General features: G+C 50.6%; 7 protein-coding genes across 7 annotated transcripts; 3 read left to right on the top strand and 4 right to left on the bottom strand.

The window, feature by feature from the left end:
- Positions 1 to 478: 478 nt before the first annotated feature.
- Positions 479 to 3,799, bottom strand: N7515_002753 (uncharacterized protein; the record flags this gene model as incomplete). Its single annotated transcript, XM_056663497.1, has 7 exons — positions 479 to 593; positions 645 to 718; positions 788 to 1,072; positions 1,173 to 1,288; positions 1,784 to 3,252; positions 3,312 to 3,579; positions 3,667 to 3,799. 7 exons carry the CDS (start codon positions 3,797 to 3,799, stop codon positions 479 to 481), a joined length of 2,460 nt encoding a protein of 819 aa, XP_056525610.1.
- Positions 3,800 to 4,274: 475 nt separating this feature from the next.
- N7515_002752 (SNAP receptor PEP12) lies at positions 4,275 to 5,149 on the top strand (the record flags this gene model as incomplete). Its single annotated transcript, XM_056663496.1, has 2 exons — positions 4,275 to 4,571; positions 4,631 to 5,149. The coding sequence occupies 2 exons, from the start codon at positions 4,275 to 4,277 to the stop codon at positions 5,147 to 5,149; spliced, it is 816 nt and encodes a 271-aa protein (XP_056525609.1).
- Positions 5,150 to 5,509: 360 nt separating this feature from the next.
- Positions 5,510 to 6,364, bottom strand: N7515_002751 (cytochrome c1 heme lyase CYT2; the record flags this gene model as incomplete). Its single annotated transcript, XM_056663495.1, has 1 exon — positions 5,510 to 6,364. The coding sequence occupies one exon, from the start codon at positions 6,362 to 6,364 to the stop codon at positions 5,510 to 5,512; it is 855 nt and encodes a 284-aa protein (XP_056525608.1).
- A 179-nt stretch (positions 6,365 to 6,543) lies between these two features.
- Positions 6,544 to 7,828, top strand: mvd1 (diphosphomevalonate decarboxylase MVD1; the record flags this gene model as incomplete). Its single annotated transcript, XM_056663494.1, has 2 exons — positions 6,544 to 6,614; positions 6,682 to 7,828. The coding sequence occupies 2 exons, from the start codon at positions 6,544 to 6,546 to the stop codon at positions 7,826 to 7,828; spliced, it is 1,218 nt and encodes a 405-aa protein (XP_056525607.1).
- Positions 7,829 to 9,231: 1,403 nt separating this feature from the next.
- On the bottom strand, positions 9,232 to 13,659 carry N7515_002749 (Elongator subunit IKI3; the record flags this gene model as incomplete). Its single annotated transcript, XM_056663493.1, has 9 exons — positions 9,232 to 10,259; positions 10,313 to 10,592; positions 10,645 to 10,778; positions 10,843 to 11,111; positions 11,164 to 11,506; positions 11,562 to 11,715; positions 11,765 to 12,324; positions 12,376 to 12,468; positions 12,522 to 13,659. 9 exons carry the CDS (start codon positions 13,657 to 13,659, stop codon positions 9,232 to 9,234), a joined length of 3,999 nt encoding a protein of 1,332 aa, XP_056525606.1.
- A 448-nt stretch (positions 13,660 to 14,107) lies between these two features.
- N7515_002748 (cytochrome c oxidase VIIc family protein) lies at positions 14,108 to 14,464 on the bottom strand (the record flags this gene model as incomplete). The annotated part of the gene is made up of 3 exons (XM_056663492.1): positions 14,108 to 14,133; positions 14,198 to 14,230; positions 14,290 to 14,464. 3 exons carry the CDS (start codon positions 14,462 to 14,464, stop codon positions 14,108 to 14,110), a joined length of 234 nt encoding a protein of 77 aa, XP_056525605.1.
- A 320-nt stretch (positions 14,465 to 14,784) lies between these two features.
- Positions 14,785 to 18,128, top strand: N7515_002747 (ATP-dependent RNA helicase MTR4; the record flags this gene model as incomplete). The annotated part of the gene is made up of 3 exons (XM_056663491.1): positions 14,785 to 17,277; positions 17,332 to 17,897; positions 17,948 to 18,128. The coding sequence occupies 3 exons, from the start codon at positions 14,785 to 14,787 to the stop codon at positions 18,126 to 18,128; spliced, it is 3,240 nt and encodes a 1,079-aa protein (XP_056525604.1).
- Between the last annotated feature and the right edge of the window lie 450 nt (positions 18,129 to 18,578).

Raw genomic sequence — 18,578 nt, 5'->3', positions numbered from 1 at the left:
GCAGGATCAGAACCTAGTTCAGTTGAGGGATAAAAGAGCGTATTCTATTCAAGATAGTAATGTCTTCCAGTCAGACGCCCCGTGCCTGGGGCCAAAGCATGCTTTGACTTTGAACCACGAGCTTCCCGCTGGTGATGCTGTGGCTCTATGATGAGTGCGCTGACATCTTTATACATAGACATTAGGAGTGTCCAGAAAGCGTGGAGTATAGGATTTCCATGACATCATTCGCGCATGGAAGCATCTGCTGTTCTTGCCTTCTCGGAGTAGAACGTCAGACCGGCTATACAAGCACTAGACACATAGTAACATGGGCATCGCCTCAACCGAGCCACGTATTTGCTGATGTACAAGGTCTCCCTGTTCGCCCGGAGCCTCGATGTGCTAAGTCGGAAAGTGATGATGGCTAAGCCAAGACGACTGTTCTAGGTTATCTTCCAAAGCATGCTGAATCTCGAGAAGCGTCAGGCAGAGGAACCTAGGGATTCCCTGATGGCACAGAGGGAAACAAGGATGGATTCCTCAATCTCTCCTGGTTCCGTTTCGCCATCTCAATGTTCCGCAGCCGGTCGATGCGCATTTGATAGAAATTCCTATCATGCAGTTAGGGATATGGCTCAACAACTGCGGCATATATAGCATACTTATGCAAAGAGAATACTCGAGGTGAATCATCCGGCTTCGTTTCCGACTTAGAGTCTTTCCGAATAGAAGCGATCTACCACGAGGTATCGTCAGTCATGGGACGTTCTATGTTCGGTATCCCTCACCAACAGCAGACACGAACCTTATCATCTCTTTCATTCTCGTCATTGTTATTCGGTTCAGATGAATCTTTGTCTTTGTCCTTCGACTCATCCTTGCCCTTATCTTTCTTGTCTTTATCGTCTTTGCTTGACGCCTTTTCACGCTCTTTCTTACGTCGCTGTTTTTCTTCATACTCCCTTTTGACAATCTCAATCTCTTTGGCCATCGCTTCCTCTTTGAGGCGTTTTGCTTGGCCTTCTGTGTCGACTATTGGAGAGCAGAAGTGCCGGTCTTGCAGATGTGCGGGGCACACATAAAAGAAGTCCTGGTGAAGTGTTAGCAACTCGACGTGCATGGAAATTTAAATAGGATCTCAGTGAGAATAAATCCCATTGAGCAGTGGGTATATCCACCAGTCTGCATACCTTGTTATCGGGTGTGATCATCACAGTGGTTGATGGTTTGTAGCAAATCAAACATGCTTTTGCAGAGGTGTCTGCGACCCGACGCACATGGTAGACGTTTGTCAGTGCCATGATATCTAATTCAAGATGATTATTACTTGGTATGGTAAAGGGGGACTCCCGGCCGCTGAAGCTGTTTGTTCCTTTCCTGTTCAAGATTATGTGTAGATGGACTTGACAAGTTGACACTGTTGATCGAGAAAGGGCCGTCATGTGACCCATACTTCCATCACCAGACCTCTACACTTCAACACTTTTATAGGTAGTTCTAGGGTAAAATAATGTGGTATTGAATTCATTCACTGGACTTGTTATATTCCAACACATAGCATGCCCCTATTAAAACGCCGACCCATGCATTTGTCCGAGGTGGAACCTGAGGGGACTGAAAATAACGATACATAAAGTTTTGAGATCATGGAATAGAGAGTATTAGAGAAGCCAAAAGCAGAGAGGCCATCATACTTCATGAAGACGCCTCCTCCGCCTCAATGCCAGCTGCCTCTTTTGCTAATCTCAGATCCTTACCCGCTATGCCAATATCACGCAAGTAGGGCCTAAAGGCCACTAACAGATCTTTGAGACCACCGCGGAGGGTAGAAAGCAAGATCTCGACATCCGGGACCCGACGGGCAATTTCTTGCGCCTTGGGATTGCTCGTTGGGGGAAGTGGATATCTGTCCAGTGAGCGTCTAAACCACCCTGGTGGGCGAACGCGTCCAGGGCAAGAATGGTTTGAGTAAGAAGTCGCACGGTGGATGGTACATCAGCCTGAACTTTGCCATACGGGTCTTCAGCCAAACTGGCAACGAGGAGCCGGGTTAACGACTCCACAGCATCCACAATCATTGGAAGCGAGGACTCAGGCGTGCCAAGCACAATGGAAGAGAGACGCTGAGCGTATGTTTGACGAAGAGGTTGACCGATAGGTGAACGAAGAATCTGTGCGACGATTGGGTTGATATCCTCGGGCTTATAAGTTATGGGAGTGCCGCCGGTAAGTAACTTGAATTTCTGAGGCGAACCAAGGAGCTTTTGTTTCTGCTCAGGGCTAAGCATAGCGGACGATGCGCGGTCGAAAACATCACGAACACGGGCTCGTGCGGCTGGAGTCCAGTCTTCCGACTGACCGAAGGATTTAGCAGTGGAGCTGAAGGCCTCGCCAAACTTGTCCTGGCGTGAAGTGGCCTTTGGGGCGGTAGTAAAGATGTTGCCATCTTTGATGGGTTCTGTAAGTCGCGGAAGAGTCTGAAGTACAGGCTCGGGTTTCTCAGCATGCGGCAAAGGCTTGGATACCGGCGCCGGGTTTTTGCTGTCCTCAATGCGAGTGTTGATCGCCTTGATCACATCGGTCGTGCAAGCAAGAACCTGAGACCAAGCGGAGCCGCCCTCGCGATCAATTTCACTGAAAATTGCCTTTCGGCGGTCAGGAATGCGCTGGCTAATGAGACTGAGTTCCCAGAGTGCAAATGTCTTGACCACATTCTTCTTCGCCTTGAGACCACTGAGAAGACTGCCATTGGGATCTTTGGCTTCTGTTGTGAGAGGCTGGCCCCGCTTCAAGGGCTCCTTGGCCATGAATACGGAATAGAAGAGGTTCGCCGTTTGCCAGCTGAGGACAAGCAGCACTCCAGGGAGCAAAGTCCGGAGGAAAAAGTAAGGGAAAATCGAAGGAACGAAGCTCTGAGGGTCGGCAGCAGATCTCGGGAAGCTGAAAAAGAGCTTGGCAAAGTACAACGACCAGCTCCACGCGAAGCGTCTGAAGAAGACGGGGTAAAGAACGACAGTCGCTGCAGCCATACTGAGGCCTCTAAGCGCTCCAGTCGCCAGTTCCTTTGGCAAGGTGGCCTGTAGATGCTTGGATGTCGGTGGCACCGGATGAGTTCGCTCGTCCTCCGCTTTGGTGCTTCGCTCCGCGATGGGCACTGGAACTCGGTCGTAATCGTAATAGAGATGGAATACTGCTTGCACGCATGCTAGAAGTGCATGGAAGGAATGGAGGTAAATTGGCCGCTCGTTCAAAGTCGGTCGCTCGTGTGGCCTAAGCTTTGTTAGTCTAAATCCGAAGCCAGTTGAAGGATATTTAATATGAGAACGCACCTGCCCCGTTTCACAAGCTCGAGGTTGGAATCACCTGAGGACGACCACACATAGATTACGGTGAACCACCATGCCGAAAAGATGTACCAGCCAAAGGTTTGCGCAATTTGGAAGAGAGATATGGATTTCAAAGTGCCAAATGAGCAGCTAGCCGTTCTTGAGCCGATGTGCATTTGACTGACGCGAAGGACGAAGATGGTGAGGGAGGACATGAAGAGTAGCACGGTCCGGACACCGCAACCACCAAGGGGAAACCATAACCAGAAGACTGTAATGCGTACAATTGTTAGCTGTTGTGTCAGGATGTGAAGGTGTACATTCGACACTTGACTCGACAAGGTTGCGAGGGACTCACAGGATGATTTATCCCCGATCGCAATTGCAATAATGTAAGATACCAAAAGCGAGAGTGCGGAGGCATGGACAAATCGTCGGTGCAGAGCCGATGTCAGGATTCGCCTGTAGGGCCTAGTTGGTGTAGCGGCCATGATGCAAGCTTGGGGTGGGATGCGCTCGTGTAAGAGAAAGGAATAGTTGAAAGGTTAGAGCATCATCAGAATGACCGTTATAAGAAGGGCCACGGAGCTGTAGGACGCGATGGCGGACCCAGGGCAGTGTTGGCGACTGGTCAACGAGACAGCTGGTTGCGTTGAGCTGGTCGGATGGAAACAATTAACGGCGAGGTCCACCTAGGAATATTTTGAGGTATCAAAACACACCAGCCGCATACTGTCATGTGATGGGTGGCTGGTGCGGATGTTGCGCCACAGACACTAAACTATATCAAGACTAGTCAACGCTTGATGGTACGTCATGTGAGGGCGGTCTGTACCTCGAGCGTCCACACCGTTATCGAAGGCAGCAGGGACCTGCAGATAACCACCTGCAGTTTGATGTCCCAGTCTTCTTCTAATTTCACTTTGAGCACTCGTTTATTGCTTTCGGGATACCCATACAGCACATATGTCTTTCGACAGGCTAGACTCGCTGGAGGCCCAGCCTACCACCATGCGCAGGGACGAAGACCCGCAGTATCGCGACGATCCGGACTTCGATCATCTCGCCGAGCAGCTCTCGGATCAGTTGTTTACATTGACTTCAAACATTTCTCGCCTCTCCAACCAGATTGCTCTTCTCGGCACAAAGCGAGATACAGAGCGCGTTCGCGAACGAGTGCATAATCTCCTCGAGGAAACCCGTACGGGGTTTAGGGACGTCGGAGAAGGTATCAAGCAGATCCAGACATGGGAGGATGTGAATGTTAGTCTCTGCGCTTTCACTTGATTCCTGATTATCCTTGCTAACTTCCAACCCTACAGCCCTCCCAGAAATGGACACAGCAAAAGCTATCATCCGAATTCAAGGCCACCTTGGATGAGTTCCAAACTATCCAGCGTCGCGCTCTTGAGAAACAGCGCGCTTCTGCAGTTGCTGCGCGTACAGCCTTTGAAGAATCCGAGCAACCTACCACCGATAACGATGTCTTGTTGCAAGACCAGCAGTTGGAAGAGCAGCATCGTATGGCCAACCAGAGCGAAGTGGATTTCCAAGAGTCCTTAATCATCGAGCGCGAGAACGAGATTCGCAATATTGAACAGAGCGTGGGAGAGCTGAACGAGCTTTTCCGGGATGTTGCGCACATCGTCACTGAGCAAGGAGGACAGCTGGATATCATCAGCGAGAATGTCCAGAACGTCACCCAGGACACCCGCGGCGCCAACGTGGAGTTGCGCAGTGCCAGCAGATATCAGAAGAATGCGCGCAACAGGGCTTGCTGTCTCTTCGTAATTCTGGCTGTTATTCTTGCTATCATTGTGCTCGCAATTGTCCTCGGATAGATGTGGTTTGAACTGCCTTTCTCGCACTTGTTGCACGGTTACTGTCATTGCGGTCTTCGTTTTTGGTCTTGTTATGTATGCGCACGATATCCCTCTTGCATGATTTCACTATTTTCTAGTGAAGCATCTCACCTTTTCACTACGTTACACTGTCTTGCTTCCGGATTCATAATACTACAGCGGCCTTTCGATGTATATGGAATGGAGAAGATTTTTCTCGCTGCCTCTCGGCGCTGTAGTACACTAATCGTACAAAATATGTTATACATGTAAGACACACCCAATCGGGTCCCCAGTCATGCCCGTGCTCCGCTGTCGCCTTGCTATGTGCATTGTGATAATCTAATCTTCAATGGTCACTTATAGGCCCGTGAAGCGGCTGAACCTCAGCCTCCAGCCTTCATAACTGTTCAGCTTGGGTCGAACATCCAAATAGAAACTGAGCTTCCCAGGGTTGGAATTGGCAGCCAGACCTGCTGGGTTGTTTCCATTGCCTGCCGACGGCTTGCCCTGATAAAAATCGATAACATATTCAACCTTCTCACCACCACAGCGTTCCACAACCCAGTCATGTCGATCAAATGGGTGTTGGTAGCCGAGCCACCCATTAAGCCGCGCACGCGGACTCAGATACTGTGGATCGACACCTAGTCCTCGGAACGAATATAATTTAGGCCCTCCGCACTTCTTGCTACCTGGGTCTGTTGAGGGGCCGTTCTTCTCCCACTCGAGGATCTGAGCCCATGCGCGCTCGTTGACCGCATTGTGAATTGGAATGATGGAAGCTACAGAAGTGGCGAGCTCGGAGGGCGAGGATGTCGATCCGGGGGTGTTACCCTTGCGCATCAAAGCTTCGAAGAATTGCTTCTCGGACGGATAGATCCAGTTTCCGGTAGCTTCATCGCGACCAGTCTCGGTTTCGGCGTTGGATGGGGTACCGTGCGACGCGGCGTATGGGGACGGGGCGCCTTTGCTGGCTTCGGGGCAGGTGCTTGCTGCGCTGAAATCGCCGGCTCGAGGAATACTGCTCACTTCGCGGTCTGTTGACAGTGGTCGTTGTGATTTGGCGCGCGGTTGTTCTTCGGCAGGGACAGCGGGAGTCCCAGGATGAGGTGTGTTCTTATTCTGTTGTAACCAGATCTCGCGGGTTTTGTGGTCAACAGGACATGTTGCTGGCTCTGCGGAGGCAGAGGGTTTACTTGCTCCAGCTCCCATGGTTGAATAATTGGGAATCAATGACTGGAGAAGATCGGCGCATCGATTGGGGACTAGAGATATTTTTGCCCTCACCGCCTGGACAAAAGCACTACCCAACGAAGTCTCCCCTTTTGATTCATATAGTTGTCTGGAAATTTATGCGAGAATTATCTTCTTCTTGTTCATCAGAAGCAAAAATGGCGTCTACCTCAAACCAGGCTGTTTACCGTGCCACCACCACCGCTCCGGTGAACATTGCTGTTATCAAGTACGGTCAGCCTTGGGATTACCCCTCATCCCCTTTATACACACAAAGTCTGACTGAAATACTCTAGATATTGGGGAAAGCGCGACACTGTTCTTAACCTCCCGACCAATTCCTCCCTCTCGGTCACTCTCTCCCAACGTTCTCTCCGTACATTGACCACTGCCTCTTGCTCTGCCAACTACCCAAGTGCGGACACCCTGAACCTGAACGGCAAGCCGCAGGACATCCAGTCTTCCAAGCGGACACTTGCTTGTATCGCTAGCCTCCGTGCTCACCGCAAGGCCCTTGAGGATGGCGACTCTTCCCTCCCGAAGCTCTCCACCCTCCCCCTCCGGATCGTCTCCGAGAACAACTTCCCCACCGCCGCCGGTTTAGCCAGCTCTGCCGCTGGCTTCGCAGCCCTGGTCCGCGCCATTGCTGACCTCTACCAACTGCCTCAGACGCCCACGGAGCTAAGCCGCATTGCTCGCCAGGGATCCGGATCTGCCTGCCGCTCTCTGATGGGCGGATATGTTGCATGGCGCACGGGCGAGCTTGCCGATGGCAGCGACAGCCTGGCTGAGGAAGTTGCCCCTGCATCCCACTGGCCTGAGATGCGGGCGATTGTTCTGGTCGTCAGCGCCGAGAAGAAGGATGTTCCTAGTACCGAGGGCATGCAGACTACTGTGGCCACATCCGCTCTCTTCGCCGAGCGCGCCCAGCACGTCGTGCCCGCGCGTATGGCCGCCATTGAGAAAGCCATTCAGAACCGCAATTTCCACGACTTCGCGGAGATTACCATGCGCGACTCGAACACCTTCCACGCCACTTGCCTCGACTCGTGGCCTCCTATCTTCTACATGAATGACGTCTCTCGTGCTGCCGTCCGCCTTGTGCACGACATCAACCGTGTTGTTGGCCGGACGGTCTGTGCCTACACTTTTGATGCTGGCCCAAATTCTGTCATCTACTACGAGGATAAGGACTCTGAGCTTGTGGCTGGTACTGTCAAGGCTATTCTTGGCCCTAACTCTGAAGGTTGGGATGGTGCCTTCTACGAGCGACTGGCCAATGTCACTGCTCCTGGTGTCTCCTTGGAGCAGGTCGACTCTCGCGCCATCGAGGTTCTGAAGGATGGTGTCAGCCGTGTCATCCTGACCGGTGTCGGCGAGGGCCCTGTCAAAGTTGAGAACCACCTTGTCAGCGAGACTGGCGAGATCCTCAGCACCCTATAAACGGACTGGAAACGAGCTACTGGTTTAGCTACCTTGACCAACCTTGAAAGGTTGGACGACTGAAAGATACCCCACCGTTCTTCTTTGCATGGGACCAATGGAACTTGGCTGTGCAATCTTGATGCAGATATTCCTTTCGCTATATCTTCTTCGTTCCCTCGCGGATTATCTAGAACATAATAATTAACGGCAGCGTGATTTCGGTTTACATTACAGCATCTGGTTCTGTTTCTTTTGTAGATAACACATTTGTCACCAAACACAAATAGGTACTTGCAAATGACTCCATGCAATGTCTGCTTCCATTCGAGTCCACCCATAGGTGGAAGTTCAGCTTTGTTATAGGTACCTCATGCCAAAGTGTCGCCACCTCAACATGAGTGACAGTCATCACAGCGCCTAAATCCAAATCCCAGCGTCTGACACGATTCAATAAACCGAGCTTGTTCATGGTCGGCATAAACACAGCAACCAGCAAATCCACACCCATTGTCATTGAAGGCACCGCCTATATGGCTACAGGCTGACTGGGAATACTCGGTAGTCCCATCACAAGCGCATTTGATAGCCCTGGCTTGCCCTTGGCCTTGGGCTACCGCGATCGTGCCCAAGCCCAAGACAAGAGCGAGGTATTTGGAGACAGGGAGGCGCATGGTCTGCGGATGGGTATTAGGATGACGAGGGTCTATGGGAGGTAGGCATATAGCTAGTGACTTACATCGTTGGGGAATTGGCCTTGCTTAGGGCTTTTTGAAGTATCCTTTCTCGGTGGTTCTGGCAACTAGACGGAGGATATAGGCATGTCTTATATCTCCTCTACAATCGTTGAAGTGGCATGAAAAGAGAAATCCTCCAAACACCTGGGGCGTGACTTCGATTTGTCGTTGATGTGACATCCACACTAAATGGTCTCTATTGTAACACTCTGTTGCGACCAATGCAGTCTATGTTGTATACGACTTGATTCCAAGGCTTGCCTAATTGTCCCATACAATCTGTTGCACCACGAGCGTACCACATCGATGTTTGACGAGAACAGCCCAGGTCAGACTCGATCTCTGTCATTCTTGCTCCGCTTGGCAATGGTCAGGACGGACTCCGCACTTTGTGTATGCCGTAAGTCCGTAGGACGTAGCCTGGGGATCCGTTATGACTGCTCCTACGGAGTTATGTAGATGATCGAGGTAACCTGTGCAGAAGGAGTTGTGTTACTCAAGTTCGTCTGGAGAAATAACATGTGCTTCCTGGGATTGATCTTTGAATACATAGACATTGGATACTGTATGTCACCTTTCCAGATTACCCGCATATTTGTGGTTGAAACAATGGAACAGGAATAACTCTTTTTAATTTCGTCGTCTTGGATACTTGACATTTGGGATACCTCGTCTTGTCCAACTACTTCAAACCAACAGGGAAGACTTCTTCATCTCCTTGACAGTAGGAATCTCTTTAACACGAGCAGCACCACCACCCTCAACAATAGCTATACTCTCCATCAAGACACTGGCACTCCGACCCCCGTACATAGGCAGGGTCTCATCAGCATTCTCTTCATCCTCTTCATTTTTCTCCGGAGCGGCAGGAACTTCGAACACCTCGTCCCGGGAATCCGCGCACATAGTCAAGACTTCATGCAAAGCCTTCTCAACGGCAGCTGCGCGCTCACGCATACCACGTCGCAGCAAAGCATCAACAAGAGTCTCAGCCTCCGCCACGCTGGAGTTAACTCGTTCAATGAGACGACGAATACTGTTGACGAGATACTCTTCTTCATAAACGGTACCCTTCTTACCACGAGCGCGCTTGCGTTCCTCGCGCCGACGAGTCTTCGATGTGTGCCGTGACATTCCCGTTTTCCCGGTCTTACCGGTGTTGCCGGTGTACCGGGTGAACATGGACCGCCCGGCAAGCGTGGATGCGTCTGTCGGGGCCAGCGAGACGTTGTCGGGAATATCGACACCTGCGTCGCCGGCGGTGGGATCACCGCCGTAGAAAGCAAGCGGGTCGGCGGCGCGAAGCTGGCGGAGTTCCCGGAGACGGGGGACTTGGGCGTTGAGTTGGGATCGACAGTCGGCAAGAAGGTCGGTCATGTTGCCCATTGCTTCGGCGAGGCCGGAGTCGACGATTTCGGCAACTTGGCTCTGTTTGCCGTGGAGCGTTAGGAGGCGAGCTGCATCGGCGAACTTCGATCCTCGACAGAGAAGTCGTGCGGCTGTGATAATGTCGTGCAAGTGATCGGTGTAGATCGTTGCTGCTGAAACATAGTCTTTCTGCTCGTCGACCAGGGTAGTGACCAGACCGTCGATGTGGGTCGCCAAATCTTCCTCGGAGAGATTTGCCATCATGGCACAGTACAACGACTCGCGCCATTTGTGTGCCAAGTTGTAGCACTTGTAAGCACTCTCATAAAGCTCGAGAGACTCGTACGCTGGGATTGGAATTAGTATGTTGTCATTGCGAGGTTATTCCTGGATGGCTTACCAATTGCTGCGTCTTTGTATTTCGACTGGTCCTGGAGATAATCGGCATATAGCTCGGTGATTTCCCGCTGCTGCTCAGTTTGGTACTTGTAAAGCTCGAGTGCTTCCTTGTATAAGACATGTCTGACGACATATGTGCGGATTTCATCATGAGCATTGAGACCATACAGATGTCCCAAAGCCTTTTCGAAGCGGGAAAGATGGTTGTCGATCTCAAATTTACGTCGAGTTTCAGGTAGTTGTTGTAGCTTGCGCAGGAAAGGTAGGTACTCGCGAGGGTCCTGTGAATGCGTTAGTGGTTATATGACCAAAGCCCCTGTCGGATATTCTTACCATCTGAGCTTGTTGAGCAACCAACAAAGTAAGCTCCAGATCGTAGATACCCAACGAGTGGGAGTAAAGCCGGTGGGCATCAGTCAAGAAACACATGTGAGAAATAGCATCTTCAGCCTGTTCGGGGTTTTGCACTGGAATACGTTTTTTAGTTGTTGCCCGAGAGTTGTAAGATGAAAATATCAGCAAAGGTCGTACCTCTTAGGCCTGCAGCAAGACTCAGTCCTGCTTCCATGTCAGGGGGTGACTTGCAAACATGCGCTGTGATCAGATTCTGCAAATTGGTATCGACACGGCTTTGAAGTGTCGACAGGAATGCATCACAGATTTTGTTGATTTTGCTCTCCTTTTTACCAAGTTTGGATGCCGACGGGGTTGCTGGAACCTCCGGCTGGGCCACGGCTGCCGATACGTTCTTGGACATTTTCAGGGTATCTTTGTAGAGTGTCTGCGATACATCGTCCTCCCTATAAACCATTAGTGAAAGGGGCGGATGCAAGCTTGATGATTTGCACGTACGATAGACGCGAAATGAAGTCGTCGATGTATTCGATCTTCTTTACTTGATCAACGAATAGTGCGATGTTCTCCATGAATTGCTCGGGAGCATAATCATGGAGAATGTTCAGATCAACCATCTGACTGCGGCATGCTAGGAATGCAGACCGGTATTTCTTCTGATCGATGAAGGTACGAATTCCAGCCAAAACGAGAGCGCGAGGGAAGATAGTCTCAATGTTTCCTCGGGGAGCTTGAAGAACAACCGCGAATATCGACGGGATTACCGAAACCAAGCGAGAGCCACGTTCAATACTTCTGCACCGTTCATCGGTTTCTGGTGTATCCTCTGGAACTTCCATATCTATCATAACCAATTAGCATATAGACACAATAGCACGAACGAGATATCATCCTACCATCCACACGATTGAGATGAATAAACTTCAAAAGATGCTGTGATGTGGTGAACAACAGGTGCGAAGGGGTCACGAGGAAAGAAGTGCAGTTCCTCGCGAGGACCCGCTTGTTAGCATACAGGGTGCCAGTTCTTGTCAGGGCAATCAGGAGGCGCTAGTAGAGTCAGTGGCATGCTCCGGATACAATGTGAATGAAATCTTACCTCATCCTCAGAGATAGAGACAACACGGGCCCAGTGACTGTCGACATTAGGGCTCTCATCCCAAGGAGCGACATCAAGGGTCCCTGATGATGACACTTCAATGCTCGAGTAGCTGACGGGCCGAGTAGGTTGAGGGGCATGAGATAGCCATAAGGCTTGGTGGCCAATTCCGGCGAAAATCGATGCCAGTTGCTCTGAGTCTGCAGCCCGATACACAGATTCTGTCGTTCGAGTGTCCAGGATTGTTCGTTCAATGTGGCTCGAGTTTGGTCCGCTGTCCTTGAGTACAAATATCTCATTATCATTCAAGAATGCAATCTGTCGCGGCCGACTGGCGGGGGAATCTGGCAACGGGTGGCTTGACTCGAGGATAGGAGCGGGAACTGGTCGGCTCTTTAGAGACCAAAGGTAGACAGAGAATCTGTTGCTCATCAGTACAGCAATGCGGGTACCCGATTTGCTGAATGCAACATCAATGGCATTGGACTCCAAAGCCAGCTCGTTGTGTGCCATTGGGGGCGGTACACCAGCTAGTCGCAACGGAGTCAACTTGAGAGTTTCTGAACTTTGAGTTAGTAATGCTTCCAAAGAGCTTTAGTGAGGAGACTTACTTCCATCGATGACCGCGACAGCTCCAACGTCATCGGGAATAGAAGTAGAGCCATGGTTGATATCAAATACATAATCCAAATCGAGTATGGATCCTAGTCCGATCAGTGATTATTCGTATTTAGTTTCATCTGTAAAGCTAACTCACCCGAGGAACCGGCAACCAGTCTCAGCGCCTTCTCTTGGTGCCATTCGAGAGAGTATGGAAGCGAAGAGTTGGGATCGACCGTGATCGGGATCTCCTGCTTCAAGTACCAGTGGTAGTTTCCAGTTGTCCAAAATTGTACGCGGTCCTGAAACTTGACAGCAAGTACAGTGGAATCGACGTTCCAGGCAAGATGGATGCGAGAACCCCAAGACTGCATCTCGGCCTCGGATAGACGCAAAGAGAATTCGCCGTGACGAAGCCCATTCCTTTCGAAGAACACGACATCAATCCGATTATCAAGCCGTTGGATGCCGGCAATGAGGCTGCCAGAGGGCCGCCAACTCAAGGCACCTTCCAGTCCGTCCACAGGTTCGCTCACGCTGTCCAATGTGCCCTCTCGAGAGTACACGCGGATCACACGACGAATGCCTGTTTCGACACTGTTCACAGCGACGTATGCTCCGTCTCCTCGCCAGCTTATAGTCGTGCTGCCATCATCGTAGCTGCTCATAATACCCTGGTCGACTTTTTCTGGGACAGTTGGGTCTCGGAGAGCCTTGGCTCTTTTCCCATGGAACTGGGTCTCTTTCTTACCCCATCCAACTGACACATGTTGTGATGATTGGAGGTCGCCGGGCGTGAAGGTGATGTCGGCCACATTCTCGAAATCTCTAGTCATGTACAAGAATGTCTGGGCTCTAGTAGTGAGGGCCAGCAGTTCCTCATCGGGTGACCATGCGGCAGCCGTGATTCCAACATCGACTGAGCCGACAATTTCGATCTTATCTTCACCCGGAAGAGGCTCTTCACGGACGACGACAATATCACCTCCTTCCAGCACCAGACAGGTTGTCAGGTTGTCTGCAAAATAATGGAGAGAAAGTACACGGTCACATGCCAAATCTGGCAGGGGGCTTGGAGCATCCCATGAAGCAATGCATTCAAATGCCTCAGGAGAGAGGGGATCTGTGGAAGTGATCTCAGGGCGCTTCCGCCTAACCTCAAGGATTGCACTGTTCTCGGTTGGACCAAAGGTGCACACCACTGAATCCGAAGCAGTATCCCATGCTGTGGCAGTCAGGGGCAATTCGCTCTCAATATGCGTCTCAGCGAGACGAACATTTCTCAAGTTGCGCATCGTCCAGGTATGGGTGGGTAACTTTTTTTTCTATGCTTCTTTTTTTTACCCCGCCATGAAGGAATCAGGGATGTCGATGTATGAAATTCCAACAAGAAGCCAAGATGGATTCCTAAGACTAGCCTTTCTTCTCTCTCAAAAATGGTCTCGTTCCCCGTGAGTGGTTGTGTTTGTGAGAACTGATATCTGAATCTCGCCGACCCAGAATTTTTTTGGTTTTCCACAGCGGCTCAGCCAATGACTTCATCCATATTTCAACGTCCTTTCAAAGCTACACATTCCAACCTCTACACATTTACAATGGAGTTGGTAACGGATGGATCCAATTGGAAATAACAATTTCTAGCTTTGTACAAGATATCCGCCTCTGCTTCGAACCCGATCCAAGTTTCCGACCACAAAGTTACCCAGACTGTTATCGCAAGAAAAATACAGTATGACGGGCAATCTATTTGGTCTTGTAGGTTTGCCAGACTGGGGGTAGGAGGTATTAGAATACGATCATAGCATGCGATCAAAGGGAATATGTATAACTCACCAGCAATGGCGAAGGGAGTACCGAATCCGGTAACTAGATGATGCGCGAGTTAGTCATAGCACCGCGCAGAGGTCCCGGGCAGGATCACTAACTCATGAAGGCCCAGTAGCGCCAGAAGAAGTGCTTGGTCAGAGGGTTGAAGGGGATGTTGCTGCGAGGACCCTCAGCGTAGTGGTAGGGGCTGCCGAGCTGGGTGCGAGTGGTGGAGAAGCCACGGCGGGCAGCGAAAGAGGTGGCCATTCTGGCGCGGATAGCGGAGGAGTACATCTGGTAATAGAGAATGGTTTCAGCAAAGGCAATGGTTCCAATTGCAACAGCAGGTACTAACCTTGGAAGACAGAGAGGAGGGTGTGGACGATCGGAAAGGGACGGACGGAGCCAAAACGAACATCGCGAGGTGCGGAATGGGATGATCTTAAATCACGTGATATGCACGTCCAAACTCAGCTAGCGTATTTGTTCGGGATCGCTCACCGCTTGCCCCATTAGAACTTTTAAATTTCTCAACCAGAAAAAAAGTCCAGGCCGATTATTGTCGCCGCTCATTCTTGTCCTGTGGTTGATTTTCCGAATTCCAACCGCTGGAAATGGATGAGCTCTTTGACGTCTTCGAGGACCGACCTCAGGCGGTGAAGCCGTCGGAGGCTCCTCCCAACCGCCCAAAAAAGGACAAGAGCAAGAAACGACAGGTGAATGGTGATGAGAAGAAACCCGCAGATGTCGAGACTCGGCAACAAGAGGATACTGTCATGTCGGAGGCAGATGCTGCGGAAGCTGTATCAACAGGCGCCGAGGCACCCGAGAAGCCAGCCGAACAAGAACAGCCCGACTCGAAGCGACCGCGATTGGGGGATCAAGCCGAGCCTGTAGTTGCTGACTCTTTCGAAACCGAACAAGAACGCGAGATCACCGGATCTGGAGGACTTTCAGGCAACGCTGCTGCAGTTGTTGTGTCGCATCAAGTGCGCCATCAAGTCGCGATCCCGCCCGACTACCCATATATTCCTATCTCCGAACACAAGCCGCCAGCCACCCCCGCAAAGACATGGCCGTTCACGCTCGACCCGTTCCAGCAGGTTGCAGTTTCCTCAATCCAGCGCGAGGAGAGTGTTTTGGTGTCAGCTCATACTAGTGCCGGAAAGACCGTGGTGGCGGAATATGCGATTGCGCAAAGTTTGAAACAAAACCAAAGAGTGATCTACACGAGTCCGATCAAGGCGCTCAGTAATCAGAAATACCGTGAATTTGCTGCTGAATTCGGCGATGTCGGTTTGATGACTGGTGATGTAACTATCAACCCCACCGCTACCTGTCTCGTCATGACTACAGAGATTCTTCGTTCCATGTTGTACCGTGGTTCTGAGATTATGCGCGAAGTTCAGTGGGTAATCTTCGATGAGATTCACTACATGCGCGACTTGAGCCGTGGTGTTGTCTGGGAAGAGACGATCATTCTTTTGCCGGATAAGGTCCGCTATGTCTTCCTGTCTGCCACTATCCCGAATGCTATGCAATTTGCCGAGTGGATCGTCAAGATGCATAATCAGCCCTGTCACGTTGTCTACACCAACTATCGTCCGACCCCCCTCCAGAACTATTTCTTCCCTGCCGGTGGAGAGGGAATTCATCTTATTGTGGATGAGAAGGGAACCTTCCGCGAGGAGAATTTCCAGAAAGCAATGAGTGCCATCAACGAAAAGAAGGGCGATGACCCAGCTGATGCCATGGCCAAACGCAAGGGCAAGGGCAAAGACAAGCACCTGAACAAGGGTGGCACCAAGGGCCCATCAGATATCTACAAGATCGTGAGAATGATTATGCTCAAAAACTACAACCCCGTCATTGTCTTCAGTTTCAGCAAGCGAGAGTGTGAGGCAGGTGCCTTACAGATGAGCAAATTGACTTTCAATGATGATTCCGAGAAGAGCATGGTGACCAAGGTCTTCGAGAGCGCTATTGAAATGCTGTCTCCCGAGGATCGTCAATTGCAGCAGATTACCAATATTCTGCCGCTCCTGCAACAAGGTATCGGTGTCCATCACTCCGGGCTGCTGCCAATTCTCAAGGAAACCATTGAGATTCTTTTCCAAGAGGGTCTTATCAAAGCACTGTTCGCAACCGAGACCTTCTCTATCGGTCTCAACATGCCTGCAAAGACTGTTGTTTTCACCAGTGTTCGGAAGTTTGATGGAAAAAGTCAGCGCTGGGTCAGCCCATCTGAATTCATCCAGATGTCTGGTCGTGCTGGTCGTCGAGGTCTTGATGACCGAGGTATTGTCATCATGATGGTGGGAGAGGAAATGGATCCTGCCGTCGCCAAGGAGATTGTGCGTGGTGAACAAGACTCACTCAACTCTGCGTTCCACCTTGGCTACAACATGATTCTCAACTTGATGCGTGTGGAGGGTATCTCGCCCGAATACATGCTCGAGCGATGCTTCAAGCAGTTCCAGAACACTGGAAGCGTTGCAGGCATGGAGAAACAGCTCGCGGATCTCGAGCAGACACGTGCCAACATGCTCATTCCAGACGAAGGAACCATCCGCGAATATTATGACCTCCGGAAGCAACTCGACGCATATGCCGACGATGTCCAACATGTCATAAGCCACCCGAATTACTGCTTGGATTTCATTCACTCTGGTCGATTAGTCCATGTCAAGTACAAGGATGCGGATTACGGCTGGGGTGTGGTGCTGAAGCAGAACAAACGCAGACAACCGAATAACGAAAATGCCAAATATCCTGCTCATCAGTCATATATTGTTGATGTTTTGTTGCAGGTTTCGGGAGGGTCATCGGTTGGCACCAAAACTTTCGAAGATATTCCGGCTGGACTCACGCCTCCGAAGGAAGGAGAGCCCTCGCGCAATGAGGTTGTCCCCGTGATGTTGAGCTGCATCAGGAATATCGCTTACCTGCGGATCATGCTTCCGAAGGATCTCTCCACACCTGAGTCCCGGAATGGAGTTATGAAGTCTGTCAACGAAGTGAAAAGGCGATTCCCCGACGGCATTACCCTGCTCGACCCGATTGAAAACATGCATATCACGGATGAGAACTTTAAGAAGCTCCTTCGGGTAAGGAAACCCCTCATATCCAGTATGCGATTCGGTCTGCTAACAATTACACAGAAAATTGAAGTTCTCGAGTCTCGCCTACTCGGCAATCCTCTCCACAACTCCCCTCGGTTGCCCGAATTGTACGAGCAATATGCCAGCAAGGTGGAGCTCACCGCAAAAATCAAGGAGATCAAGAGGGCGATTACCGAGGCCATGTCCGTTCTGCAGCTTGACGAGCTTAAATGTCGCAAGCGTGTGCTTCGTCGCTTCGGATTTATCAACGAAGCCGAAGTTGTGCAGCTAAAGGCACGGGTTGCCTGTGAGATTAGCACGGGTGACGAGCTGATGCTGAGTGAGCTGCTATTCAACGGATTCTTCAACAACTTGACTCCCGAGCAGGTCGCCGCTGTTATGAGCTGTTTCGTGTTTGAGGAGAAGGTCAAGGAAGCCCCTCCTTTGGCCAAGGATGAGTTGGCGAAGCCGCTGAGGGAGATTCAAACCCAGGCCCGCACCATTGCCAAGGTGTCGCAGGAGTCTAAGATGACCCTTAATGAGGATGAATACGTTGAGAGTTTCCACTGGGAGCTGATGGAGGTAGTCTATGATTGGACTCAGGGCAAGTCGTTTGCAGACATATGGTAAGCATCCTTTCCCGCGAATCTCGTACCCACATTACTAACTATCCTAGCAAAATGACCGATGTCTACGAGGGTAGCTTGATCCGTGTCTTCCGCCGGTTGGAAGAGGCTTTGCGGCAAATGGCGCAAGCTGCTAAGGTTATGGGCAGTGAAGACTTGGAGAGCAAATTCGAGGAGGCCCTGACCAAGGTCCGCCGCGACATTGTTGCTGCCCAGTCCTTGTACTTGTAGATACGATATCCCTTTTCAAGTTCCTTCTGGTGCTATGAGATTCCTGACGACCAATTCATTTCAAGTTTTCATATTTTTAGTTTTTCCTTGTAACATGGGGGTGTAGTCTCCGTGTAGATGCCGGTGTCGTATTGCTCTGCCCGCAAGCAGTGGAGAGTCATCTGACACACTTGGTTCTTGTAAGATGTCCAAGACTTCGTACAGATGACACGAATTTAGAGAAAATATAAGATAATTAGATAAATAGGTTTCCAACTGATATATACATGAAACCCTTTTTATTCAGGCAGATCCCCTTGAAAGTAGCGCAAAGGGAGTGCGTTGCCACCTGCAACGCCTTTTCTCCACCGCTTCCTTTTACCTTTCTCTCCCCACCTCAAACCCTTAAACCTTTTCTCTCTCCTACCTTCTCAGCTCTCTCTCTCTCTCCTTTAAATATTCAAGTCCTCT

Source organism: Penicillium bovifimosum (assembly GCF_028826915.1).
Source record: "Penicillium bovifimosum strain IBT 22155 chromosome Unknown utg000002l_segment0_segment0, whole genome shotgun sequence".
NCBI classification, from domain to species: Eukaryota; Fungi; Ascomycota; class Eurotiomycetes; order Eurotiales; family Aspergillaceae; genus Penicillium; species Penicillium bovifimosum.
Note: the sequence above shows the minus strand (reverse complement) of the source record. Positions and strands in the feature narration are given on the sequence as shown.